Source organism: Mandrillus leucophaeus, unplaced genomic scaffold, assembly GCF_000951045.1.
Source record: "Mandrillus leucophaeus isolate KB7577 unplaced genomic scaffold, Mleu.le_1.0 Scaffold363, whole genome shotgun sequence".
Classification (NCBI taxonomy): Eukaryota; Metazoa; Chordata; class Mammalia; order Primates; family Cercopithecidae; genus Mandrillus; species Mandrillus leucophaeus.
Window position 1 is genome coordinate 1,707,782 of NW_012103843.1, and position 27,925 is coordinate 1,735,706.

The 27,925-nt window shown below is 44.0% G+C and overlaps 1 protein-coding gene across 3 annotated transcripts in view; it reads left to right on the forward strand.

Moving 5' to 3' along the window:
• Window positions 1–27,925, forward strand: part of ARHGEF7 (Rho guanine nucleotide exchange factor (GEF) 7) — a 113,997-nt gene that overhangs the window by 82,995 nt on the left and 3,077 nt on the right. For 2 of the 3 annotated variants that reach the window (XM_011989795.1, XM_011989796.1), the window contains exons 10-19: window positions 594–653; window positions 1,392–1,538; window positions 3,451–3,537; window positions 6,123–6,201; window positions 6,394–6,533; window positions 8,956–9,180; window positions 11,970–12,063; window positions 14,152–14,241; window positions 26,231–26,330; window positions 27,000–27,054. In XM_011989795.1, coding sequence (XP_011845185.1) covers window positions 594–653; window positions 1,392–1,538; window positions 3,451–3,537; window positions 6,123–6,201; window positions 6,394–6,533; window positions 8,956–9,180; window positions 11,970–12,063; window positions 14,152–14,241; window positions 26,231–26,330; window positions 27,000–27,054 — 1,077 coding nt within the window. Of the gene's footprint in view, window positions 1–593; window positions 654–1,391; window positions 1,539–3,450; window positions 3,538–6,122; window positions 6,202–6,393; window positions 6,534–8,955; window positions 9,181–11,969; window positions 12,064–14,151; window positions 14,242–17,986; window positions 19,563–26,230; window positions 26,331–26,999; window positions 27,055–27,925 lie in introns of those variants that run through there. The other variant, XM_011989798.1, reaches the window with a different exon arrangement.

A 27,925-nucleotide genomic window follows, 5' to 3' on the forward strand; every position in this document is an offset into this window, starting at 1 on the left:
ACTTATCTCTCTTTTACCCACTGCTGCTGGTTGAAAAGTTTCCAAAAGCTGAAACATGAGAACTGATTTTCAGATAATGTTGAGATGTCTTATCTGGATCATCAGCTACAAACAATGTGTGCATAAGTTATAGGGTAATACTGTACTAATCATTTAGTGAATGATTATGCTCTTTTAATTTTGAATAACAGGTTGCAGCCTAGCAGAAATTTGGGTTAAAGTGACTCTCTTGGCTTGAGTTGGCAAACCTTTTCTGTAAGGGGCAGACTGTAGGGTCTTCATCACAGCTCCACGGCTCTGCCGTTCTGGACACTGCGTGTGAGCCGCGACAGTGTTCCAATAAGACTTTATTGATGAAGCAAGTGTTGGCTTCCCCACCCATGCTGCTCGTGACTGTTCTCTTTCAACGTATGTTTCCCCCAAGTCTGATGGCTTCATGATTTTCTGAAAGACTGACACTTTAATGCTGAGGGAAAAAGGGAATATTAAAGGTTGAAAAGTATTAGAAAAGTTTCAAGCTGGTCTGTAGAAAGTACCTTTTTAAGAAAAGCTTTTCCTTATGAAAGCTAATTGTATGTTTCTTTTACTCAAAGGATTATCATACAGATAGACAAGATATTCAGAAATCTATGGCTGCCTTCAAAAACCTTTCAGTAAGTGATTAAGCATATTGTTTTTTTCCCCCAGACATTATTGTGACAAATGAATGTAAAAGAATTATCAACTGAAAAAGTCAAATGATTAAAAAATGACTTGTGCTGACATGAAAGAAAAACAGAGTCGGCATTCTATGGCTGGTAAACTCCTTTTAGTGGACTCTGATAGAATAATTACTTAAAATTTTTAAAATTGCGGTATAATTGATGTTAGATCTACTTTAAAATTATTTAAAACATTTTTTTACCCTTCATTCGTGTTGTCTTTAATGATTTATTGCAAAACAGAACAATGGTGGTTCCATTTTCTCTGCTGTTGTGTTGTCTTACCAACTGCATTTTTGAAATATATGCCTTATTTTATAGCACAAGTTATGCTTTGTTTCTTCTCTTCAGTCTTCTATATTGGCAAACACTAACAAAACCAGAATGAAAATACAGTTTTGTTCTGTCCACATTTCTTTTTCGTACAACTGGCAAAATCTGCTATATTTTTCTAAGATAATACTTAGTATTCCAGAGCAGTTGTGTGCATTGCTTCTTTTGACTTGATTTCATACTTTCAAGCAAATACTTTCAATTCCGTATAATTAAGCAAATCATTCAACAGATTATCTGTCTGAAGAAGTAAGATATAAAGCAATAACTGTCTTAAGGACGATACAAAGCAATGTGGCCAGAACTTAAGATTCTGGAAGTTTCTGTCTGTTAACAGTGTTGTTCTGTGTCTGTCAGGCCCAATGTCAAGAAGTCCGGAAAAGGAAAGAACTTGAGCTGCAGATCCTGACGGAATCCATCCGGAACTGGGAGGGCGATGACATTAAAACTCTGGGCAACGTCACTTACATGTCCCAGGTCCTGATCCAGTGTGCTGGAAGCGAGGTACTGCTGCCCACATGTATGCATCAGGGTTTCTGTCCCACTCTTAGGAGCTCGTAACAGAAGATGTTAAAGGCATCTCAGGCAATGAAAAACGTCTAATAGAAGCTCTATCTTATAATTTGTGAGCTACTTTTTATTCTTGACACAGGAGAGAGGCTTATGGTCTGTTAGAGAGGCTTAGAGCTGAGTGTGGACTTGTTGACCAGTTTGTTCCGGCTGAAGTCAGTGTGGCCTGAAACCCACGTGAACTGAAGGATAGCATGCAGAAAGACTTGCCAGGAGTCCCATGCACACATCTGCACGGAGCTGTATGCGCTTATCTGGCCAGCAGCTTTGTACCAAGGCTCGCTCTCACAGGGACCTGCCGCTCTCAGTGCTTTCAGGTCATTATACTTTCCTGTGAAAGTATGCTAGCTGACATATGCTTACAGGAGTCACAGTTTTCTTACGGGTTTGGTTTAAGTGAGAGATCAACTCAGATTTTTGGGACATACCCACCCACACAGTGAAAATCGAGCAGTTTGTTTCATGATTCACATTGACATACATTCAGTGGGTCACTAAACAGGCACCTCCTTTTGAATTTTATTCTACCTCTGCAAAAATAACATGATCAAAACATGCTAAATGACTCATTTTTGAACACGAGACTCTAAGGAGAAAAAGAAAACTAAAACTTGAAACTTTCACAGTGTGTTTTCCTTTCCACCTATAAAATATCACCCCTTCTACATAGTCCTGTAGTTTGGGTACCGTAAGAAACCGTGATTGTAAAAACCTCACATCTTTTCAGAAGCAGTTTCTTTTTGAATCATGCTCTTTTAAACTTTAATTTTTAAAATTCAAATTAAATGTGTAAACATTTCCCAAAGTGTGTTCTTTATAATATTAGATCTACACAATGCCGGTGGGTGTTACTTCAAAATGCTTCAGAGTGGTTCTGATCACGACTGAACATGATTAGTGGAAAAGATTCTTTATGACAGAGCTCCTCAGAGACTTGGCTCTCAATGTTCCCAGAGTATGTTGTGAGTCTTCAAGAGGGGGCTATAGCAAGTCTTTCTCAGTGGCTTCTTTAAAGTATGGAAGACTCTTTTCAAGGTGCTTTGTGTAAGCCTAATGTTCTGAGGAATATACTTGGGGAAACTAATTCCTAGGACTGATTACACTTTTGGGGGCCGTAGTTTAAGTGTCAACATGTGAAAAGGACTGTCTGGCATTTTTTGGTCACTTTTTGGATTCTTAGGAACTTTTTTCTTTCACTTATCGTCTCTTTGGCTTTTATCTTACCGAAGCAAGTGATTTTTAATATATAAGTAATACTTTTAAGTCTGATGTAAACCAGGTGATGTTTATGGGGTGGATGAAAACAACACTGAGTTGACATTTGGGAGGTTTGGGAAGTGCCAGGAATTATTAGTAGACCGAAATTGATTTTAACATTTTATCCTATCCTTCCTTTAGCTTAAACACTTCACCTGTTCACCCCACTAAAATGTATAGGTTCTCTCCTTTTTCTCTGAACCAGAAAAAGAAAATTTTAGCTTACCTGAAAATAATCACAGAGCTGAACTCCTTAACCAGATATATTTTCAAGATGTTACACAGGCTAATTGTGACTGCAGGATCTTTTAATCATTCAGTTTAGTTTCTTACCTTTTGTTTTTTGAAGAATTTAGAAATCCTTCTCTTTACCTATATGTCAAAGCTGTCTCTTAATCATATTTTAAGACTTAATACAGAATTTATCATAATTGTTTCCATTTAATTTACCTGATAAAACTTGACAGAAATACCTAAATAAGAAATACCATGTGATGTTTCATAGGGTCTGGTATAAATAAGTATTTGTGCTCACATTTGTAAGTAGATGTTGTTTAAGAAATGTTTTGGGTTTCTTTTTTTGTATTAGGAAAAGAATGAAAGATATCTTCTACTATTCCCAAATGTTTTGCTAATGTTGTCTGCCAGTCCTAGGATGAGTGGCTTTATCTATCAGGTAAAACACCATCTAAATTTACATTTTATTGTGGATCTGAGGATAATTTCAGGCTGGCTTTGAATTTTGTGTTAAATATTACATGTATCTGTGTATGTGCTGTGTGTGTAATGCCGTATGTTCAGATATGGATGTACGGCTCCTGTTTATGTTTCGCTGTGACTATGCAAGCATATCCTATGTTAATTTTAAAAAAGGAAAGAAGTGTAAATGTAAAGCAACCTCATAAGGACACAGACGACTGTGGCACAAGTCAGCCTCTGTCATTGCCTTCTGTCATTTCATGCAAAATACCTTGCTGCTCCTTGCTATAGTTTTGTTCTGTGACATGGGTTCAGCTAGGGCTTGTGGGTTAGTGGGGTAGTGTAGACTAAGGTCTTGTGTCAGTGGCACAGCACTGCCCAAATGCATCAGCAGATAGAAAGTGATGTAAGTATGTAAGTAGCAGTGTGTGATCGTTGAACCTTTTTAATTTTTGTTTCCCTGCTTTTCTTGGAGAAAATGTGACAGCGGATTTGAGAAGGAGGTGCAAGGGTGAGCAGGGCCTTTTCTGTTATGACAGTGGTTTATAGTGCTGGTATGTGAAGGAGCTGGTATTTTTGCTGTCTAGTAGATGCACTTGCCAGGTTTCATTCTTTTTTTTCTGTGAAGTAATAGAGGCTCATATCCTTCCCATCAGCTTTCTGAGGACTGGCCAGTCACCACATAACCACTGCAGCAGAAGCCACCACTTCGTGTTCCCTGGGTTGCGTTTCATTGTAGCATGTGTTGTTTTGTGTTGTCCCAGCAAGGGCGTTAGAGAACCCTAAGCAGACACTGTGCCTTCACAGAGGCTTTGTCGACCACCCAGAGAGGACTTGTCGTCATACGTTTACTCTAAAACGGGTGCTTTAGAATTGATGAATCACATATATAGGAAAAGACTCAGGAAAATAAGGCTGTAGTTTGTAAGGCCACTGCTGAAGAGAGGTGATCTGTGGCTAAGGTGGTGCCCACTAGAGTTTTCCAATAAACTAGCAGCTACTTCTTTGTTAAATGACCTTGATAAACCTAAATCTCTGTCCTTTCTGGTCAGCACTATCTGGCTTCCTATTTTATATCCCCAGAGTCTCATTCCAGTGGCTGGAGACAGGAGCCTTCTCTAGCCTAAGGGAGAAGAGGTTGCCACTCGTGGCAGGCTTGAGTCTCTGCCTGTGGGACTGGGGCTCACACTGGCTTTACCCTTGACGTGCTGACAGACTGCTGGGGCTCATCTCAACGACAGGATTCTATTTTTCCGTTGTTAGTACAGTGGTGAGCCATGGTCTCTGTATCATCAGTCTTCATTTCTACCATTGGAACACTGGCTTTGGGGGATGCTAAAAAGTGTTCGATCCAGCCACAGCCACAGTGCTCTGTACACCGATGTTCCGCTGGGCTAGGTGAAACACAGTTGTGCAGTTTCGTTTTCTGTAGCACTCACAGCTGTTAAAGTACTTACATGCATTGTGAATCTTGGAAAGGAGTTCACAGTGTGTAGCATTTTTTAAATACGCCTGGCCACAGAAGTGTCCAGCAGTCTCCTCTTCCACCTGCTGTGCTTTAGGATGAGATTTCTCCACCTGGGCACTGCTGACGTTTTGGACTGGATCATTCATGGCCCGGGGCTGAGGGGTCAGTGAGACTGTCCTGGGTACTGTGGGGTATCGGCAGCCTCTCTGACCCTTACTTGCTGGATGTCTGAGCCCCTGCCAGGTTGTGGCACTGCCACCCATTCTCTGTGGGGGCACGTTCCCCACACCCGTTGAGCAGCACTCCGCTGGAGGTGCTCATGCAGAATCTCGCTCCGCAGGTGATGGAGTGCTCCCCAGGCAGCACGACCCAGACGCCACTGCCTCTTCCTGAGGACTTGGTGGGCCACCGTGTACTGTGGTTTCTGTCAGCTGCGCCAGGCTGTTTTGTGTTCACTTCTGATTTGTTTGTAATGATCACTTTGTACCCCGTTTCTGGTGTCTTTTCCATTGACATTTCCTGTTGCAGTTACTGATTTCTTCCATTTTCAGGGAGCATTGGTTTGCCAACCATTTTCTGCATTGTGTGCAGCATTTAGCACAACTACTTATTTTCTGTTTGGTGGATTATAAAGTAGAATGTTAGGCAATTCTTGTTCTTGCCTCAATTTCCCACCCTTATTTTGACTTTAAACTTGGAGCTTCCTCTGTATTTATGAGGCAAATACATGCTTCTTTTCTGCAAAAACGTCATTTAAAACAACTGTTACACGTGGTAGTTTTTTAAAAATCATAATGTGAGATTTTTTTGTCCTGGTGTCTATTTAGTAGCAGCTCATCAGATGCAGTGTGTGTTTGGGCTTGTCAGTCTGTCCCTTGTCGCCAGTTGAGTTTCTTGCTTACAGTACAGTATTATGATTTATTATTTGAGATAAAGATTTTTGTATTATACATGCATCTGCTACAAACGAACTCTTTTTGGTTCACAAACACAGTTCCTCCACCAATTCTAAAATCATTTAATATTACTTTAATAATGGTACCTTTTTCTAGAAAAGCACTAATTGTTTTTTTTTGTGGGGGGGTCTTTTTTAGGGAAAGCTTCCAACGACAGGAATGACAATCACAAAGCTTGAGGACAGTGAAAACCATAGAAATGCATTTGAAATATCAGGTGATAGGCACAAGCTGTGTGCGTGCCGTGTCTCGGGGAGGAGAGGCAGCTTGTCCCCGCGTGCAGATTCTTGCTTGCATATTTCAGAAGGTGGTGTTTAAGCGTTGAGTGGAATTCTGGGGGCTGTGTGTGCATGCACGCGCTTTTTACCTGTGTTTCCACTCGGCCTATTTTTTTCCTTCTCTCCTCTAGGGAGCATGATCGAGCGGATATTAGTGTCATGCAACAACCAGCAGGATCTGCAGGAATGGGTGGACCACCTACAGAAGCAAACGAAGGTCACATCTGTGGGAAACCCCACCATAAAGCCTCATTCGGTGCCGTCTCATACCGTAAGGACCTGGCGCTTCTCCTCCTTCCAGACTCCAGGCGTGGCATCCCGTGGCTGAGCTGTCAGCAAGTGATCACGTGCTTTAAAACCTGATCAGTATTGGGATAAAAATGCAAAACACTTGCTTGATATTTCTCTGAAAGTATTTGGCCCTCTTTGTGCAGTAGTGAATTGTTTTCCAGTGAGTGTTCTCGAGAAACAACCCTGAATTGTGCCTCCTCACGCACAGTTCAGAGGTGCTTGGGTGGGAAAGGCTGCTTTTGCTCAGCGTGGCCTTAGAAGACTAATTTAGGGGAGTTTTACACTAAACTGTAGATGATTTTTCTGAGAATTTTAACTGTTCATTATGCTTCATTTAAGAAAACAAAAATAAATGATTATGATGATGAAAAGGGCCAGATTCATGTTGAAGGCATTAAAATAGAATTTATGACACACTGTTGATTTTAAGAAATTGAGGTGTCTTTTACTTAGAAAAGCTCAGCAACTCTTTGAATTTTTAGAGAATTACAACTTTTCAAAATAGATGAACACTGAATTTGGTTGCAGTGTTTAAACCTCTCCTGGTGTTTTTTGCTCAAGAAGTTGGTATCGGGTTGTTTTAACAGTCGTCATCTTTATCAAGTAATACCGAAAAACTGGGCAGAGCTTTTAAAGAATGAGTGGCGATGACACGGCATTTTCAGCTTGCAGATTCCCTCACATCCTTACTAGGTTATTAGGATCAGTTCTGTCGTGTGCTCAGTTTTCATGTTTTCTTCTTCATGGGAAGGTTGTAGATCAAGAAGGATTGCTGTATTCTGATGTTCTCATCAGTTTCAGAGTCCATTTGATTTCTCTCAGCAGTGTGCAGATAACTACTCATTGGCTTTTAGCTAGCATTTCATCTTTAATGGCTTTGCCGTTTTAAAATTCTCCATTCTTTCGTGGAGATCAGTTTATCCCAGCGACACGTGTACACGTGTGTTTATAAAGAACAGTGGATGAGCTGCTTCACTCAGATTTTCAACAGCAGCCTGAAACTCTACTTCATACAGTTTTACATCAAGTCAGCTTTTCTCTGTGGCCAGACCCTCTGTCTTTGTGTTTCTTTCACTGGTGGCGGGGAAGGCACTGTGCCTCATGTTTAAAATGTTCTGCGTTCTCCTACAGAGTTTCTTTTGTGGGATGATGTATTCTCCTGTGATCTAACTCTGTCCAACTGAAGTCATATTCTAATTTTAGCATAAAGCTTACTTCCTTTGACTTTCTCAAGAAAGGAGAAACAAAACCAGACACTACTTAACTCTGACGTTGTTGCTAGGAGGGATGTCTTACATAATTTTCTCCATCTATACATTATTTCCTATGAAAAGATGACGTTACGGTGGCTTCATAGCATGACCTGTATCTCACACGATTCCCTTCCCCATGCAGGGACTAGAATGTGATCATTGCAGAAAGTTGATGACGTCTGTTCTTGAAATTGTGGCATTAGCTGCTGTGGGGCCTTCCCTCTCAGCCTGTTTTGAAGGTCGTGCACTTCAGAATGCCGACCCCACTCAGGTTTCCAGTTCACAGCGCCACACAGCTTGTTCTCCCATTAAACGCGCCTTACTATTGTTGGCTAATTTGAAGTCATTATTGGCTGATTTTGAGACTTACTTAACTTTTCTCATTTAACTGTCATTGTGATGGGATATTTCGGGTTTCCCAGGAATATAAAATTCATTCATGACATACCTCCTCTAAGAAGTTAATTTTCAATTAACTTTGTTTTGATTAAAGTTGAGTTTTCTAAGAAAATAACTGATTTTATACCAGGGTTTGGCAGTGTTCTAGAAAGAGCCAGGTGGTAAACATTCTCTGCTCTACAGGTTCAGGCCTCTTGCAGCTGTACTCTGCCCTTGTAACACAGCAGCGGCTTTAGACAGGCACGGGCCTGCTTGTGTGCCAGGAAAACTTTTTTAAAAAACAAAACGAGGCGATTGGGCCTTAGTTTCACCCAGTACTTCATCACCAGGTGAAGAATAGTACGTGACTGGGGGGAATCACCTTCCTTCTTACAGCCACATGCCCTGTGTGCTTTTGTGAAATTCTCATCTTTTTACTAGATGAAGTACCTTTTTTTCTGTTAATGTTACTCCGTAGCTAATAAATGTGGCTAGTGGATGTCCGAGTGCTGGGGTGCCAGCTAGAGCTGCCCCTCCCGTCTGGGGCAGACATCGTGGGGGGTCCCACGCTCAGCCCAGGTGGCGCGAGCTGGTGCTTGGCCCCAAAAACTACTGAGAGCCAAAGATTCGAACGAAATGATAAATGATAAATCCTGGGGTTTATTTCACATGGAGTGTTTGAAGAGCGGAAGGAAGTGCGTGATAGTGTCCTTTCACGGTGAGCATGCAAGTCTCACGTTCTCTGCCCTTCCCGCTCTGTGCCCTCGGCAGCTGCCCTCCCACCCGGTCACTCCGTCCAGCAAGCACGCAGACAGCAAGCCCGCGCCGCTGACGCCCGCCTACCACACGCTCCCCCACCCCTCCCACCACGGCACCCCGCACACCACCATCAACTGGGGACCCCTGGAGCCTCCGAAAACACCCAAGCCCTGGAGCCTGAGCTGCCTGCGGCCCGCGCCTCCCCTCCGGCCCTCAGCTGCCCTCTGCTACAAGGAGGTGAGGTCCCTTGACCACTCAAACAGCCAGACGCCGGTGAGCATGCCTTGGGCCCTGAGTGTGCTGGGCTGGTCCCTCGGTACACAGCAAAATGCACCCTAACTGCTAGAGAACTGAGAAGGGGTCTGCCTTGGTTCTTTGATTATCTCCGCTGCTGCTGAGAGGCCTGTGGTAACCCTGTGTGGGAAGGGGATGTGCAGATGTGCAGGGCCCCTCCTGTCTGTGCCATGCACAGGGGGGCCTTTACTGTGCTTGCCGGAGGAATGTGCTGCCAGGGGCCAGGAGCTGGAAAGGCGCTGAGCCCAGGTGACTTTCCCTCCCCGTGTGTGAGGCCATCGCTCGGCGTCTGCATGCTGTCAGCTGCGTCTAACAACCCCTCCTCTAGGTTGGGGATCCTATCCAGGAGCCCTGCGTTTTGTCATCCAGAAGCCATTTGAAATGAAGAGAACGTTTACCAATACAAGTGAAAAAACACTTAGGCAGTTTCCCCCTTTGATGCCTAAGAAATCATGATACAGTCTTTCCTTGTCTGTGTTCTCATCCAGCATTTTTGTGTTTGCTAGGTGCAAATAAAGCACGATTCTAATGAATAAATATAAGTATTAACACTTTCTTATACTTTCACCTAAGCCAGCTTGGATGAGGAAAGGAAGCGGCTTGAGAAATGTGTTCTGAGAAATATTTTCACCTGAGGAAGCCGATAATTGAGATGAGCGTTGTTTTCATAAGCAGTTGAGCGTGCATGGTGGTGAGGTACGAGGAGTGGCGGTGAGAGTATGGGTGGCCTGCGTGCAGATATGAGGAGCAGTGCCCGCTGGTGGGGTGTGAGTGAGCGTGAGGATGGTGATGCAGTCTTGCCTGGCGTCACGCCTCTGTGTCTGGTCAAGGCCACATTTACCAAGGGAACTGGAGCAGACTTTTTCTGCATTCTTGCCAGCAGCCCTGAGGGTTTTAAGGCCCATAGGAAAGTACTGTGTAAGAAATTAGGATCTATGCTTTTCATTTTTTGGTCTTACTGAGTCTTTGTTTTTATGATATCTTTCAGGTAATCATGTGTGCAAGTCAGAATTCTCATTTTCTGTCATGGGAAGTTACTTGAAGAATGTTGGTGTTCCTTATTGTATACTTTAGTGTGCACAGTCTAAAGAAAAAGTGAGCTACTGCAAGAACTGGTGGAGACTGAATTACTAGGGAAGAAAACGGGGATAAAACTGTTGGGAAAAGAAGTAGAAAGGGCAAGGGAAGAGGCATTGAAATGAAGATAAACAATTTGATTTTGATAATCTGGCTGCAGTTGCTTTGCCCACTCCACACTGGGAGAGAAGGGCTCACACCGAGCAGCTGCCGTCCAGTGTTGCTGAGCGCCACACAGCATTAGCGTGGAGAGTGGTCCTGCAGAGTACGAGAAGAGGGCGTGGAGGCTCGTGGAGGCCGCTCTGCAGCCTGCTGTGCCTGGCTCTGGTCGTCGGGTGTGCTGTGTGCTTCATGACCCTCTGTGCCCGCAGGTGCCCTCGGAGCACATGGTGGGTGGGCATTGGCTCTTCAAGGCTCTCCATCTCAATTTGCTTTGAATTAGGGAAGCCAGGGAGCACATGTGTATAAATGTGTCTTCTGGAACAGATTGCTACTGCATTTCTAAGAGCTTTACAATTTTTATAGAAAGATTTTTATTTAACTTTTTAAATGTTACTTTAGATTGAAAGTTTGTTACATGGCTGTATTGGGTGATGCTGGGGTTTGGGCTTCTAGGGTACCTATTACCCAAATAGGAAACATTGTACCCAATGGGTAGTTTTTCAAAACTTGCGCCCATCACCCTCCCCCTTTTGGAGTCCCCAGGGTCTGCCATTTCCATGGTCATGTCCATGTGTACCCATGGTTTAGCTCCCAAGAAAAGACTTTTAAAGATAACTTTAAAAACCAAGCTTCGTTTCCTCTGTTTCCAGCCCGGTTCATTCCGTAGCGCATCTCATCTTCTGAGTCTTGGCTTCGCCTGTTAACGTTCACGATGGTTTATGTCACTGGCGTGGTGCAGAAACCAGCCTTTTTTTGATATCGGTATTTAACACGTGCTTGATAGTTGACACCTTACCTGCTCTGTTGGACTTGCTTTGCTCACTTTGTATTTTGCTGTCGTCTTCTGTGCTTGTTTGAGAAGCTGTTTGAAGAGGTAAGGGGTGGGCGGTTCCGTTGTGAACACGCCTCTGAGCTAGTGTGCGTGTGGCCCCTGCAGAACAGCCCCGGCTGAGCTTGGCTGTGCTCCTGGCACTCAGAGTCGGGTAGCTGAGCACTCACTCCCTTTTCTTCTCCCTGAGACTTCAAATAGTTTCTTAAAGCGATTATTTTTTACTTATTTGTCATTTAATGATGACCTTAGTTTCCTCTCGTCTTTCCAGTTAGCTGTACCGGGGGGTGGGTCCGCCCCAGGGAGCCACTGCTGCCTCCTCCCCTCCTCCCTCAGGAGTGTGCAGGATGTCTGTGCACACCAGCGCCAGCCTGCCTCCTGGGGACACCTCTCATCACAGAACTAACAGGACCCAAATGGCATGAGGGGTTTTATCAGAGTGAAGAAAAAATATTAGCCAATGACTAATACTGAGAATGCCCTATTGATTTTTAAATTAACGTTCAGAAGCTGGTAAAGAAAAATCAAAATAGGAAAAAGTGAGAAGCTCTTATCAGTGGCTATAATAATTTGGGGTTTTATACCTTTACAGCAGCCTTTCTGATACGCCAGTGAAAATGATTGGCTTTAGAGTATGTTAACATTTTCTTTTCTCTTTCCCTAGGATCTTAGTAAGAGTCCCAAGACCATGAAAAAGCTGCTGCCCAAGCGCAAACCTGAACGGAAGCCTTCCGATGAGGAGTTCGCGTCCCGGAAAAGTGAGTAGCTGCGGTCCGTGTGGAGGAGGATGTGGCCTCCTGGTCACGCAGGCCATGGCATTCATGGGATGGAGGGAGGCTTGGTGGCTTTCTGAAGACTCCAAGCAAAAGTAGGGTCTGCCCCTTGAGGCAGTGGTAGGAATAAGTGGTAGTAAACATAACGTTTACCCAAGCAAGCAGGAGAAGTGCCCTTGTGTCAGTGATGAAGTCTCCGTGCCAATTCCAGCACCACTGCCTCCTAGCCCTTCCTCATCCAGGAGCTGGGGCCAGACCTGGAGGGCTCGCCTGCTTTTCTGGTTCTCCCTCATTGCCTGTAAGATATTCCACCCAAAGATATTCCACCCACACTTCCTGAAGTGCCATCATCTCCCAAAGTGGTCTCTCCATCTGTTAGAAGCATGACCTGCTGTGTTCTCATGTGGATTGCACCTGCCCGTGCTGTTCTCGTGCTGTTCTCTCCGCTTTGGACCCGTCCTATCTGTTCCTCAGGCCTAGGGGTCCGACTCAGTTCTGGGTTCCTACGTGGCCTCTCAGCAAGTACCTGGCACCTGTTAGGTGCTTGGTAGATAGCTTTTGAATAAGTGGAGCTCTTGACAGAAGTAAGTGATTTTCCTGGGGGTGACTGCTGGGAAGGGGTACATGTGAACAGATTGCTGTGGACTGATGGGTGCAACCCAGGGAGAGTGAGCCAGCTCTGGGGAAGTTGCAGGATCTGTCCTGCAGGGTTCTGCCCTGCCCCACCCCATGTCTGAGCTCAGCCTGTGTTGGTCCTGTGCCTTCACTGCTCACTTCCTCCAGCCTCAGGAGGAGGCCCAGCAGCCGTCCCACACACTCACTGTGCCGCACCACCGCTGGCCTCCCCTCACCCCCACCTTATCAGTCAGCCCTGTGAGGTCACCGTGCTGGAGTGTTCATTATATTCTTGTCCTTGTCACCGGATGTCCATGGCAATATAAGTCACCATGCTGACTGTCTTCCTCCCCAGGTGGTCCAGGCCCCTGACCACCAGGGCCCCTGATGAGATGGTGAGGCCCTGGGGTCTAGCTATTGAAGCGGAGCTGGTGCTGGACGCCTGCTCTGTTGCTTACTGGCTGTGCTGGGGCTTCTCTGTGAGCGAACTGTTCTGTGGGCCCCTTCCTTCAGCAGATCCAAGGGCAGCACTGAGCTGGGCGTGGGGCCGGCTGCAGCTGAGACCATCATTCTTGGGCGCGTGCTTCATCAGCACCTTCATGGGCTGGGCGTGAAGGATGCAGTGTGACCAAAAGAGATCCCTGTTCTCATAGAGCCTGTTTTAGTAGAAGGATACAGACAGACAAAACAAGTGAACAATGTGTGGGCCGTGGAGTGCTGCAGAGACCCAGTAGGGAGGAAAGGTGGGAGGTTCGGTGCCAGGGTGCCATTTGAGCAGCCTCCTGGAGCCGAGGAAGCAGGCCCTGCAGGTGTCTGGGGAGGAGCTCTCCAGGCCTGGTCGCAGAGACCCTGGGCCGGAACCCCGGGCTGTGCGCAAGGGACAGTGCGCTTTGTGGGCCAGAGCTCCCCTGCAGAGCGGTAGGTAACACAGTGCCCTGAGCAGCAGGCAGGCAGAGTCCGGTTCCGTAGAGAAGATGATGAGGCCTGGGCTTTCACAGGACCGCGGGCTGCCATGTGGGGAACAGACAGGCACAATGCCCACATCGACACTGAGGGTTGTCGGCCTTCTGTTTTTGTCTGGCTGGCATGTGGAAACACGAAAATGTTTTAATTTTCATTTCTTGTTTCAGTGAGATTAGACATTTTTTCTTAGAACTCTTTTTGTTTTGTGACTTGCATATTCCTATCTCCTGCCCTTTTTCCAATTTGAGAGTGGGGATACTAATTTTCTTACGGGTTGGTAGGATAATCATTTCCAAATGTGTTGCAAATATTTTTAAAAAACTGAAAACCTTTTTGAGTATAACTTTCGTAAATTTTGTGGAAAACAGTCATCTGACAAGAAAATGGCAGATTATCTTACTTGTCATTTTGGTCGGGTTGATGCCTGCATTCATCTTGCCAGTTGCACTAGAGGCCTTTCAGTTCGATTGTGAACTGTTATGCGTCTCTTGACAGGCACAGCTGCTTTGGAAGAAGATGCTCAGATTCTGAAAGTCATCGAAGCTTACTGCACCAGCGCCAAAACAAGGCAAACACTCAATTCAAGTAAGTTTAACAATAATGGCCTGGAAATTGTGATGGTTTATTCTGTTTAGTTTCAAATTACAGTCTGAAGGAACCTGTTGTGGTAGGCCCCTTGCACAGCCCATCCGCCTGACCTCCCAGGGGCGGTGTTTCAGTCAGGGGTGGCAGGCAGGACAGCAGCTGAGCTTCAGGTCCCTAAATTCATGGAGTTGGGTCTGAGCTGTGGGCACAATTGCTGTGTGATTTTCTAGATCAAATTGTACTAGGAAATATTTAAATATAAGCTATTGCCAGAATTCATAATGCTTTTGCTAAGAGAAGATGTGTTTAAAAGACAGTGGAAGATTAGTTCAGTTATTTCAGCTATTTAAGCTATTGGTGTGGTACTGGAATTTTTCATTTTTATTTTATTATTTTTTAGTTTCTTAGAAATATCCAAAATATAAACTTTGAGCAAGGTTTCTTTTAGCCTTTCTAAAAAATAATTGCTTTAAAAAATTTTTTGGAAATTTACAGCTAATTTATTCAGTAGATTTCATGAACCACAGGATTTACCTGTGTCTGATGTATGGTGTCTTAAATGAAAAACTTTTTTTGTATTAAGGTGGCTTTTTTTTTCTTTTTGGAGACGGAGTCTCACTCTGTCACCCAGGCTGGAGTGCAGTGGCGCGATCTCAGCTCACTGCAGCCTCCGCCTCCCAGGTTCAAGCAGTTCTCCTATCTCAGCCTCCCGAGTTCCTGGATTACAGGTGCGCACCACCACGCCCAGCTAATGTTTCTGTGTTTTTAGTAGAGATGGGGTTTCATCATTTTGGCCGCGCTAGTCTCCAACTCCTGACCTCGCCTCGGCCTCCCAGAGTGCTGGAATTACAGGCGTGAGACACAGGGCTTGGCCCTAAGGTGCCTTTTTTTAATTTACATTTTTCCTGTGGTGTTGCAAGTGAAGCGCAGCAGGGTGGTGGCTGAGGCAGCGTGCCTGTCATTTACCCTGCTGGCATCCACGTGCCCAGAACAACTGACGTGAGCACATGGTGCGGGGCCTCGGACCCCACAGGGTGGCGGCTGAGGCAGCGTGCCTGTCATTTACCCTGCTGGCGTCTGCGTGCCCAGAACAGCTGACGTGAGCACATGGTGCAAGGCCTCAGGCCTTTTCGAGAACTGGATGATTCTGTATTTTCTCAGCACAGAAACTGATTTCTCCTCCATTTTAGGACTTGCTGCCCTTTCCAGCTTGACTGTCACTTATCTCACTTGTTTGTTTTGTTAGTCGCCTGCAGCGTGGTGGTTCCAGTTAGTGTCATGTATTGTTTAACGCTGAGAAAAGGAAAAAGAGGGAAGAGGACTTCTCAGCTGCTGTAGCTTTTATCAAAGACTGCTGCAGCTGTGAAGATAGGATGAGCAGGGTAACCCTTTGTGGAATCTCGATTATCCAGAAGCTTCTTTTTTTAACCATTTTCAGTATTTTACTGCTATGGTACCATGTCCCGTCTATGACATTAAGACTTTTTGCCAAGGGTCAGCACTGTTGGTTTTTTTTGTCCATACTTTAGTGAAAAATACCCATTCGTAGTGACTGCTTCTCAGAATAGGAGAGAAATAGAGAAACAGAAAGGCGTGGGTAACCTGTCAAAAGGTGGAATAAATACATGTATGATGACACAATAATGTCTGAGTACAAATTGTTGTGATGAAAGGTATTACATTTTTATAATTTGATACTGATCATGTTTTAAGTAATAGGCTATAAAATGTGGCCATAAATTTTTGGATTTTGAATTTGAGATTTTTGTTGTCATCTCAATTTCAGTTACTTGAAATAAAATTTTAGCCCAGTAGTCTCAGATGAGCAGAGCAGGTTCAGTTGGCCGCCCGCCTGTGTCTGTGAGTTCTGCATTTGTAAATCCAACTGACTGCAGATCAAAAGTACCCAGAAAAAAGAAACAGTAAAAAGTAACAATATAACAGTAAAAAAAAAATACAAATAAAAAATAATTATACTTATAACAGCTATTTATATGCTATTTACATTGTATTAAGTACTATAAATAATTTAGAAATGACTCAAAGTATAGAGCTCTTCCCCAAACAAAGTATACGGGAGGTTGTGTGTAGGTGAAATGGAAACACCATGCCATCTTGTATCAGGGACTGGAGGGTCTGAGGACTTTGGTGTCCGAGGGGAGTCCTGGAACCAATCCCCTGTGGATGAGGGCTGACATAGTGCCCACCTCATTTCTTCATGACCAGGGTCCTGTGATATGCTGTAGCTTCACGGCCCCTGACTGCCTAAGGGGAGTGGCCCACAATTCCTTTTCTTTTCTTGTCACATTGCCTGTATTCTGTATTTCCATTTCTCCTGTGCAAGAAAAGCATTGAATGATACATTGATTTTTGTTTTTAATTCATATTATGGGCAAACCACTCTGGGCTTCAGGAAGCTGATAGTCATATATACCCTTAAACCGAACACTCAAAACTAGGGAGTAATGGGAGAAATTGCTCATTCGTGCTGGGAAGTTGGTATACTTTAAGATGCTTGGAAATGGGATCATAATGAAAGCAGCTCTTTTTACATTAAATGCTTAGTAAAACAGGTTTTAGAAGGATAATATATTTTACCTAAAATGCAGCTCTGTTCAATACACACATCTGGATGCCAAGAAGATTTTGTAAACCAAACTTCCTTGATACTGATTTCTAACTCCAGGAAGTAATGGCCCTCACAGCCGGTTATGACGTAGTTCTTGCAGTCTGGGAACAGAGGTCAGTTTGATAGAAGCAGGAGCAGGGAGGAGCCGGGGCTACTGTGGTTTGCCTTCACTCAGCAAGGGGCACCCCCGCCTTTGCATGGAGGGAGACACCGGCAGCCCAGCCTGCCTCTCAGCCCAGGTGCCTGGCCATGGGCAGTGCTCATAGTTGCCAGCCACTCATGATTATTTCTCTCCTGCCATGTTGTGCCACTTCCTCTGTCATTTTCCTTTTAACACTGGGGTATTGCCAGTTCACGTCTGTCTTCCTGACAGCAGAGGGTCTGCAATGGGGTGGCCGGCATTGCCAGCAGACCCAGCTTCCCACTGCACCCTGCCTACGGGCTAAGCTCTGGCATGCCCTGGGAGCAGGGGGTGGGTTCTGGGGCTGTGGGCCCTGGCCAGTCCTTTTCTGCCCTCTGAGTTCTCAGAGTGATTGTTGATTGATCAGGTAAGTCCAGACCCACTCTCAGATTTATGGTCTTGGCAAAGCAACAACTGAAGAAGCCCGTCAGAAATCCTTTGAAATTATTTTGCATTTGATACACCTGTTTACTGATAGGAAACAATTTTTAATTAGCCATATAAATGGTACCTTTCCCAAATGATGTCCTAAATGAGACTATTTGTTAATTGAATGTGGAATAGAATTGGTTAATTGCCTCATGTCTATAGAGTCATCTTTTGGACATGGGTGTAATTTGTAAAAGATTTCTTAAATGAGGGCTTTAGAGCAATATCTTTTTTTAAAAGAGCGGTTTGGAAACATTGTGTATTAATGGCTTAATTAGATAATAATCGATCTAGTTGTATTCTAAGGGTTTTGCTAAGTTTGTTATTGAAACCCAGCCATATGTAAGGAGAAACATGCATTGTTGCCAATTTTTAACAATATTTTCTCTTTTCCTTCTCTTCCCATCACCTTTTGCTTTTGTTCCATGTTTTGGTTGTGGCTCTTCCTGTCGTTCTCCTCCTCACCCCCTGCCTGTCGCGCCTGTCCCTCCGCCCGCCCGTCTTAGCATGGCAAGGCACTGACCTGATGCATAATCACGTCTTGGCTGATGATGACCAACCAAGCCTAGACTCCTTGGGTCGTCGCAGTAGCCTTTCTCGTTTGGAGCCTTCAGACCTCTCGGAAGACTCTGACTATGACAGTATATGGACAGCCCATAGTTACAGAATGGGTTCTACATCTCGTAAGAGCTGTTGCTCATATATCTCTCACCAGAACTAATGCACTTCTGAGCTTTTCTTAACAAATGCTTGTTGTATCGCAGCCTGCTTTTCTTAGATGTTTTCTTGCTGTTCCTTGTCTCTTTTATGTGATATTTTAACAACTTTTGAGAGTGTTCCTGATATTTCCCATTGTACTTTGTGGAGGCTTAACTGCCGATGCGAGTATACATTCGAATGACTATTGGAGGGAGGTGGTGTGTTCCCGTGAGCCTACACCCGAGGGTGCTCTTCGTAAGGGGCAGTTGTTGTTTTACAGCTCCAAATGTTTTTTTATTCTCAGTGTAGCAACTGTTTGATTGATTTCTGGATACAGCTGTATGAACACTTTTCTATTTTATACTGAAATCACACAGGTTTGCGATCTAAGTGCCAGAACCATGGAGGAGACTCTGGCCTTATCTGTAAGGACCTAAATTTTTTAAGTACTGTGAACACTGATGAAGTAGTTGTGGAGAGATGAGAAGAATACATGCAGCAAAGGTGCTGTGAGCCCAGTTCCAACAGCTGTGTTCTGGTAATTGTGCCGAACAGCATGTGGGCTCTGGGCCTTGGCAGGTGCACAGACGGGCGGGCGTCACATGTGTTCAGAGCTTGTCTCCACCTCACGGCTCTGTGCTCTTCCGTGTGCTGCATTGTGGCCATGAAGTGGGAGCTCTCCTTTCCAAAGGCGGAGCTTACTGTCATGGCTCAGATGTTCACTCTCATCGTCACCCCAAACTTCCCTGAATTGCAGTGATTTCTGTTATATGGCACTTAGCAAGCCTACACCACTCTATAGTAAAAACTCTACACTAAAAGTTTAAAGCCCAAAATCTGAAGCATTCAGCCTCTGCAAGTGTAGACTACTAGACTGTATCTGGAGAGGCATTTGGAATACTTAAAAAGTCAAGTGCTGTGGCTTCAGTCCCCCCGGCTCCCCACCCCGACATCCATATTTAACGTTGTCTGGAAGAGCCATGGACACATCATTGTTTTCAGCAACCAGCTGCAGTGAAACTCCGTTTACAGCAACCCCATAGTGTAAAACTGCAATGCTTCATTGTAATGGGATATCGAAGTTCACTGAAGAATTACTAGGTTGCCATGTAGCTCACTTATTTAAAAAAAAAAAATCTCCCCCATTTTCCTGGGATTTGTTGTAAGGAGTTTTCACTGGCCTCACTCAGACCAATTTCTGCTTCAAAAAGAACTGAATGTGACCTGTTGCATTCAGTTGTGGCATCAAATCCACATCTAGTCATTGCTTGAGGGGCCAAACTGTGTTCTCTCCCATGCACGCTCTATTTGGTGTTAAAATGGAACCTTACGGTTGTGTTTTAAGTATTCATTGAAACCAGCTTCAGAAAACAAGATGCCATAATAAATTGAGAATAACATTTTTTCCTTCTTCAGGGTGGCTGTAATTCCAGGTGGCCGTGATTTCTTTCCTCCCCCTCCACCCACTCCTTCGCCAAACCCACGTATTCAGTGTTCTGATCTTGTTTGTGCAGAGTGAACTCTCTGATGCAGCATCAGTCTTGTCCTGGGAGCCGGGTCCTGCTGCTCAAGCCCAGAGCTGCCAGGGAGCTCCTGGCAGTAGCACGTTGTTTAGAAAGTTGGGTGGCTTCATTCAGCATGGAACGAGCTAATGGCACAGGAGTCATCAGGGCAGCTGTTAATTCCAAATATTTGTCTGTTCCCAAGTAGCTACTGAAGTGCTCATGCCATCGGAAGAGTTTGTATTTTCATACCAATTAGTAAACATAAGAATGTTGAGGAGCAGTCTTCTAAAATTAGTCAAAGCCCAGTGTTAATCTCCGGCAGAGATGGGGTTTATATATGTTCACCCAAATAGTAAATGGAATTTTTGGAGAAATAAGATAAGTACAAAGTTTCTGTACTTACTGTAAGTGGATTTGGAGCGATTTTGGTTTTGTATTACATATGGTAGTCCTCTGAGTCTGGGAGCACCTTTTTGTTTGCCTCAAGACTACTCATTAGTGCATTGGCTTAGCTGCCTTTGCCTTCTCGTAGGCATGGATTGCCTGTGTCATGGGCTGTGTAGACCACAACACTCAAACACAGTTGCTGCACTCGGATTTTCCTTTAATATCAAGTATCATTTGGTTATCTTACTGGGACATTTTTATTGATATTCTCTACACTAAAGTTTTCACATTTACCATCATTCCATTTTGTACCAGTTAAAGGCATTTTGATGATGCTTTTTCTTGATGCTAAGATCACTGCAGAAGAATAACCTGACCTTTTCTTGGCATTTGTTTTGAATGTCTAACACCATTAGCTTTCGTGACCTGGTTAAGAAGTATTAGTGCCACAAGCCCGAAAAGACAGTTCTCATGTGGCAGTGGTGATATGGCATCCAGAGGGCCAGTGTTTCTACTTTTGTGGGACTTCAGTCATGCTGATAATAGTATCTTCTGTTCATACAATTCTGTAATATTTATGTGTACAGTTAGTATTCTAATGAAAGAATGAAGAGTCTGAACTGGAAGGTAGGTTTAAGCCATCACCAGGCCTTTGCAAATGGCCTAAATGGTGTTCCCTTTGAAGTAACACTTGCCACAAGTATATAATCTATATTAATTGTGTTTTGCATAAAATTGCCAAAACACAGTAATGTGTATATAGTGGTATAAGATCTTGAAAATAATCTCTATAATTGTGCTCTTTATCTGTGAATGGGAAAAGCCATTTTTAGTAGGTGACTACCATTTGAAAAACTAAATTGGATGTATATCTGAATGTTGCATTGTATTGTACAGTATGCATATTATTGTTTGTGGTTGCATATGGCAATGAAGTGTTTGTTTTATAAAAAAAAAAAAAAAACCTGTTATGTACAGTTGAAATAAATTTTGCATTTGCTAGCCCGTGACTTTTAATATTTGTTACATGGGGGAGGGGAATAGCATAGTTTGCAGTTTAATATGATTTGGCTCTTCTACCTGAATGGAACATCTTCCAAAGGCAGGCAGGTGATAGATAGAACCCTTCTGTCTGCCCTGATAGAAAAGCTTGCACTCTCTTAAGTCAGCTGTGTTCTGGACGAGACAAAGTCACACCTTGTACGTTTCTTATTTCATCTCTTTCCCGTTTCTTAAGCTTTCAGTCACTGGCCGGTTTGTCTTCAGAACGAAGCATTATTTTTTGTTTGTGTGCATAAATGGGAAAAAGCACAACTTTAAAATTGTTTTATTTAGACTAAGGCCAGTTTTAAATTTTTGTTTTATAAAGTGCTTGTCCAGCTAAGAAGAGAGTAATGAAGCAAAATAAAGGGAAAGGAAACGAAGCACCTGGTGGCAGGTATAGTGTTAGGACAAGGTGCAGACAGTAAGTGCAGAAAACTGTCAGCACAAGATGGGAGTTTTCCTAAGAAAAGGAGATTAGACCCTTAGAGCCATAAATAACAAAATGGCCTAGATGACTTTTGGAGAGATCTTACTAAGTCGTTTTTCTTTTAAGTGTAGTCGTAGTGTGCTCCACGGTGGATGTTACTTGATTTTCAGTTGATTAGAGATGCAGATTTTAGAAAAGGTAATGAATTTAAGAAGAGGAATTATCCTGCCCATGTCCTAGATCACTGGCAGATGTTCTTTACCCTGTTTCTAGGCGTTTGGTACAGGCAGGCCTGCACACGCATGCATGCACACCACGCCGGTGTCTGGACTGGACAGTTGCGCTGCATTACTCCTGAAGCAGTTAGTTGTGTGTCGTCAGATAAGCCCCCAGAATGGTGTCTAACAGCCAAGCATGGCAGTCGCGAGCCGGCACCCGGGGCCCCAGGGGTTGGTTGATCACCACTGTGTTGCTGCTGTGGCAAGTCGTCTCGTCTATAAAATGGAAATACTGGATTAGATCTGTGTTTCTTAAACGAAGCTCCATAGTTGTCTACAGATGTGTGACTATTTGGGGTGGGGGAGGGTCAGTGTTCTCAGACATCCCTAAAATGTTAAGTTTTGTGCTCATGTTAACACACACTTGGACCAGGCTTCCCTGGATCACACCTCTGAGTGAGTGTTGCTGTGGGGTCCCAGTGCCCTCTGGGGTCTCCAGTCATGTGGCGCACAGCAGCCCCTAAGAGTGGAATGGTTGCTGCAGAATTTTTCAGCCCGGGGCGGGCAGACACCGAGCATCTACAGGCACATTCTTGGGTCCTCGAGTTTGAGAAGTGCTGGATTGGTGTTAAGTATAAATTATTTCATTATATTCATGTTTGTCTTATTCCTACCTCCATATGGAAATAACCAGCCAGCTGTTCTGTGTATGTGGTTATAGAAACAGACAGATTATAAGCTGATCTAGCACTTCTCAAAATGTTAGCCACAAAACCACAAGATGTTAATAATGATGTTTAAAAGAAAAAAAGTTCACTCAAATGCATTTCAGAAATGCTGAATTAAAGTTAAACGAGTGTTTTTATGGCAGACTTCATCAAAGCCTGTATTGTGCTAAGGGTGCACTGTGAATCTCCAAGAAGTATAGCCCACAACGTTTCCCGAAATGATGTGTTGTGGAACCCCTCTCATTTCCCAGAATCAAAAAAGTTTGGGAAACACAGATCTTGACTGTGCTAGAACCATCATGAATGTGTTCATCTATGTCTGAGCCTCTGTTACGGATTTTAAATAAAGTGAGAGAACATTATCTGATAATTCTGCTGTTAAATTGTTTTTCCAACCTAGGTAACTCAGGGAAAAAATGTGCTACGATGCCGCTAAAGACACTTCAATAATTTCTGAGATAACTTGTTATATCTGCTTTCTAAAACATTGTTCTTTAAAGAAATAGTCAACTTATGTAAACCTGGCCAGAGAACATTCCTTTGTTGTTTTTTGAAAGGCAGTAAAAATTTTTCAATCATTTTAGAAAAACTGTATATTGAAAACTAGGCAGATTATTAGAATTGCATGATTTCTAGGCGTGTTAATAATCCTCATTTACAAGCTGCCTAGTTTGCCATCAGATCCATAAATGGCATTTTTCACATTAGTGCATTTCAGGAATCAAGCAGTACATCCTGTCTGTGATACGTTTTCCAGCTTACATTGTGTATCACTAAATCCTTCTCACATGCTTTAAGTGTAGCTGTAGAAATAAGACCTGTGCCATGCATATACAGTAATTGTACCAGTTCTTACAGGCTTAGTTCCTCAAATTATGCTACATAATGGAAAGACTTTTACCTTTATGGGTTCATCTGTTAAAAGATATTTACAAAATACAATATTTAAATCCTCAGAACAGCTCTAGAGAAGCAGATTTGTTGTGCTTTGTAAGTAATGAAATTGAGTCTCAGTGCTTAAGTGATGTGCGCAGGTTAACTTAAAAGACTCACCACTAGGGGCGTCCCAGCTCTGGCTGGAGGCAGTGGACACGTGGCTCATGGCCTCACAACTCCTGTAAAGTCGACCCTGTGTTTGACCCATTTCTTTACAAAGTTGACATTGTTTGTGATCCTATTTTATGTCATTCGAAAATGTTAATGCTGGAAAGAGATGATGTAAACAGGTTGTCTAGGAAGCTAGAAGAGACAAAAATAATTGAAATTCAGAATTTAATCTGCCTGATCCGCAGTTACATGACTTTTTCCTGTGTGTCTCGTTAGCAAATCCATTTGAAGAAATGTGTTGCAAACAGTGTGAGATACACAAGTAATACTTTTGTGAATCTGACTCTGAAACAGTCATCCACTGTTTGGGCTCAAAGCAGGACAGCTGGATAATTGGGGGGAACATTAGTTGACTGAAATGTGGGATCTTATCAGTGGACTTCTCTGCAGGGAAGAGTAAGTGAAGCCATTGGATTTCTTCACATGTGGTATAAATATCAGAATCTTTATGAGTATTCTGGATGTTCTTTCATTATTTTCTCTCTTTTATTTTCTATGAAATTCTTTTTCTATATCTTTTGGGCAAATAGCACATGAATTAACGTTTTCTGGTAGGAACAAGGGTACCCTTTGCGTTTGTATGAGAAACACTGGCAGCTTCTCCCCCTGGCTAGCACCGCACGCTCTGCTGTAATGTCCCTCACACATCAGTTTCCTTCCTAAGCAGTATCTTCCCGTGTGGCCCACATGTCTTCTCAGCAGCATCACCCGTTAGCCAGGAAGGGCCCACCACCCTCAGGGTCCTCTCCTGTGGCCTCTTGGAGCACAGGCACCTGGAGTGGCAGGAGTCCTCGCAGCCCAAAGGGTCGTCTCCGCCCTTGTCTCCTGGACCTGTGGAGATTCCTAGGGCTGATACTACCAGCCTAATGTTTTTAAAAACGTCTTTCTGAAATCCTATCTTGCAGTCCTGTCTGAATCTTCTGTCTGAAAAGTTATTCCCGAGACATAGGTCACTGTGTGTGTGGGTGGGTGGACTGTGACCCAGGGGACGCCTGTGAAGAGCTGGACCCCTGCTCCTTCCCTCCCTGACAGGGTCAGGTCTGCTGCTGCCAGCTGGTAGCACAGTGGAGGCGCAACAGCATTGAGGGGGAGGGATGGTCGCCCACTTTAACACAGACACAGGCGTGCCAGCCCTGGCTTGTGACTGCATTTTAAGTGCTGCATTTGATCCTAAGATCCTGCAGTTATCCTCATTTCCCAGTATCGGTGTGGCGAGTGTCTCCTGAAGCTCGTGCCAGGTGACAGAGTGGCACTTGGTTGCTTTCCCCAGGACTTAATCTTATGCCTGAGAGGATGAAGGAGCAGTGTCTTGATTTTGTTCAGTCCCTGAATTTCCAGTTTCCCAGGGGTGCCATTCTGAGGGGTGGAGCAGGTTTTGCACACGCACGAGGGGCAGCACCTGGCCAGTGGCCTCCAGTCCTGGTTCCTGTTGCATGCTGCTGTGGAGATAGCAGCGGTGCCCTCGCGTGTCAGGAACGTCTTAGGAGCCATCTTAAGCTTTGGCATCATCCTTAACCTTGTTCGCTCAGAGGAGCCTAAGCGTGTGGTAAAATGCAGGTGAAGCCATTGTTTAAAATCCCATCTTCATAAAACATTCGTATGTATCGAGCTTTCCTGTGACAGTGACGCTGCGTAGCACTGACACGCTTTTAGGAACACACAAAAGGCGAGCCAGAAGAAAGACCCAGCAAGCGCAAGCACCGTGTCCATAGTTAGCATGTCTCAAACACGCGTGTCCCTTCTTCACGGAGAAATGTTTATCACAGTACCGCTTACAGGCGTTTGTGTTCTGTGATAGAGTATAGCCTTCTGATTTGCATCTGGTATAATTTTCAAAAATATAAATGATACACGTTATACTGTATGACCTTCAAGAAAATATTTTCTTGAAGAAAAGATTTTCTCCCTGCATCATTAAATACAATTTGATTCTTTTCCTCACCTTTTAAAATGAGTATTTTGATTTCCTGATTTCTAAAGTACGTATTTTGCAACATTTATTGAGGGCCTGTCCCATATAAACTCTTGTGCAGGTGTTGGTTAAATGACACAAATGTTCCTCTGACATTGTGAGCAGTTTGCTTTCATTTAGAAAAATGTTTATTTTATATTTTAGGAAATACAAAGTTTTCATAAAGGACCAAATGTTATTTTTTCTAAACCATGTGCTATGATGCTGTAATATCTTGATTATTAAATGTTGCTGTAGAGTAAAATGTTTGTATTGCCAGATCTTGGATTTATAAACACTCACTGTTATGTTCTGATTGGTCTCATATGTCTTTGCTGAAACTCTTGCAACAGTGGCTCAAAATGGGATGAATAGCCAGAGCAGTATGGTCACAACCTGTAACCTCCTCCCTGTTGAAAATGCTAAGGTTTAAACAATCCATAATTCAGATTTTAAAAAGGCTACAGTTTCCTTTCCTCTCTACGGCTTTGGTCACGAAGGGGCCTGGGCTCAGTAGACAGGGGTGAAGAAACCTGGTAAAACATGCCCTCCTTTAGCCTGGATGAACATTTTTAAATGCATAGTTGATAGAACTTAATATTTAAGTGATGTTGTATAGTCATTTTTCTTCATTCTGCCATGGTGTTCGCCCGAGGTTGATTGATTATTTTTTCATGCTCCTAGGTTCACGCAAAGAATCTGCTCCACAAGTTTTGCTTCCAGAAGAAGAGAAAATTATAGTGGAAGAAACTAAAAGTAATGGTCAGACAGTGATAGAAGAAAAGTAAGATGTCTTCCAGTATTCTAAAGCAGGCATTTGAGCTCTGCAGTGGGGTAGTAGAGTTCAGACAGCTCCCTGAGGGCGGGGGTGTGGCTTCGGAAGCTTCACTTTTTTTTTTTTTTTTTTTGAGACGGAGTGTCACTCTTGTCACCCAGGCTGGAGTGCAATGGTGCGATCTCAGCTCACTGCAACCTCTGCCTCCCAGGTTCAAGCGATTCTCCTGCCTCAGCCTCCCAAGTAGCTGGGATTACAGGCCTGCGCCACCATGCCTAATTTTTGTATTTTTAGTCGAGACGAGGTTTCACCCTGTTGGCCAGGCTGGTCTCCAACTCCTGACCTCAGGTGATCTGCCCACCTCGGCCTCCAACTCCTGACCTCAGGTGATCTGCCCACCTCGGCCTCCCAAAGTGCTGGGATTACAGGTGTGAGCCACCGTGCCCAGCCAGAAGCTTCACTTTTAAAATGTCTTCATAGACTGAAGCTGCCCTTGACGGGGCTTGAACCTGCCGTGCACAGAGGTTGACAGTTTTTAGTTGTGAATGTAGACAGTACACGGGTACGGCAGAGCAGCCCCGTGTCCTCCACTCAGCATCGTAGTGTCTCCTGGTAAGTTTCCGTGTGTCCTCTCCATGCCTCACCCTGTTCATGTGTGTGTTCTGTTTCCTGTTTCAGGAGTCTTGTGGATACCGTATATGCATTAAAGGATGAAGTTCAAGAATTAAGACAGGTATGTCATAATCCATCTTTCAATCTTTTTTTTTTTTTTTCAAATGGGAGAAAAGAAAACAATATTAAAAATAAGCTGGCCGGGTGTGGTGGCTCACACCTGTAATCCCAGCACTTTAGGAGGCCATGGTGGGCAGATCACCTGAGGTCAGGAGTTCAAGACCAACCTCACCAATGTGGCAAAAGCCCATATCTACTGAAAATACGAAAATTAGCCGGGCATGGCAGCAGGTGCGTGTAACCCCAGCTACTTGGAAGGCTAAGGCAGGAGAATCGCTTGTACTTGGAAGGCTAAGGCAGGAGAATCGCTTGAACTCAGGAGGGGGAGGTTGCAGTGAGCTGAGATAGTGCCACTGCACTCCAGCCTGAGCGACAGAGTGAGACTCCGTCTCATATAAAAATAAAAAGCTTATTGTGCATAAGCAAAAACTAAAACGAGGTCATGTCTTTGAGAAGTCCAGCAGATAAAACAGTTGGTTGTCTATAAAGTGACTTGTTTAAATTCTTTTTTTTTTTGAACAATACTGATTTTGATGTCATAAACCATCGCAAATTCTGTTGGAAGAATAATTTAAAATATCGAAAGTTCTGTCTGGTGACAAATCCTGCAAGGGGCCCTGAGATTAGCCTCTGCCACTGCATGGTCCTTGGCTCCCGAAGCCAGTTTAGCGAGCCAGACATGGTGACTAACCAAGGGTGTTCTGGGCAGTGCACAGAATGTCAGTATGAGTGGCTTTGGTCCCCTGCCCAGCTAGGTGAGGGAAGGTTGGGGTGTTCGTTGCATAGAATGTGAGTATGAGTGGCTTTGGTGCCCTGCCCAGCTAGGTGAGGGAAGGCTGGGGTGTCTGTTGCATAGAATGTGAGTATGAGTG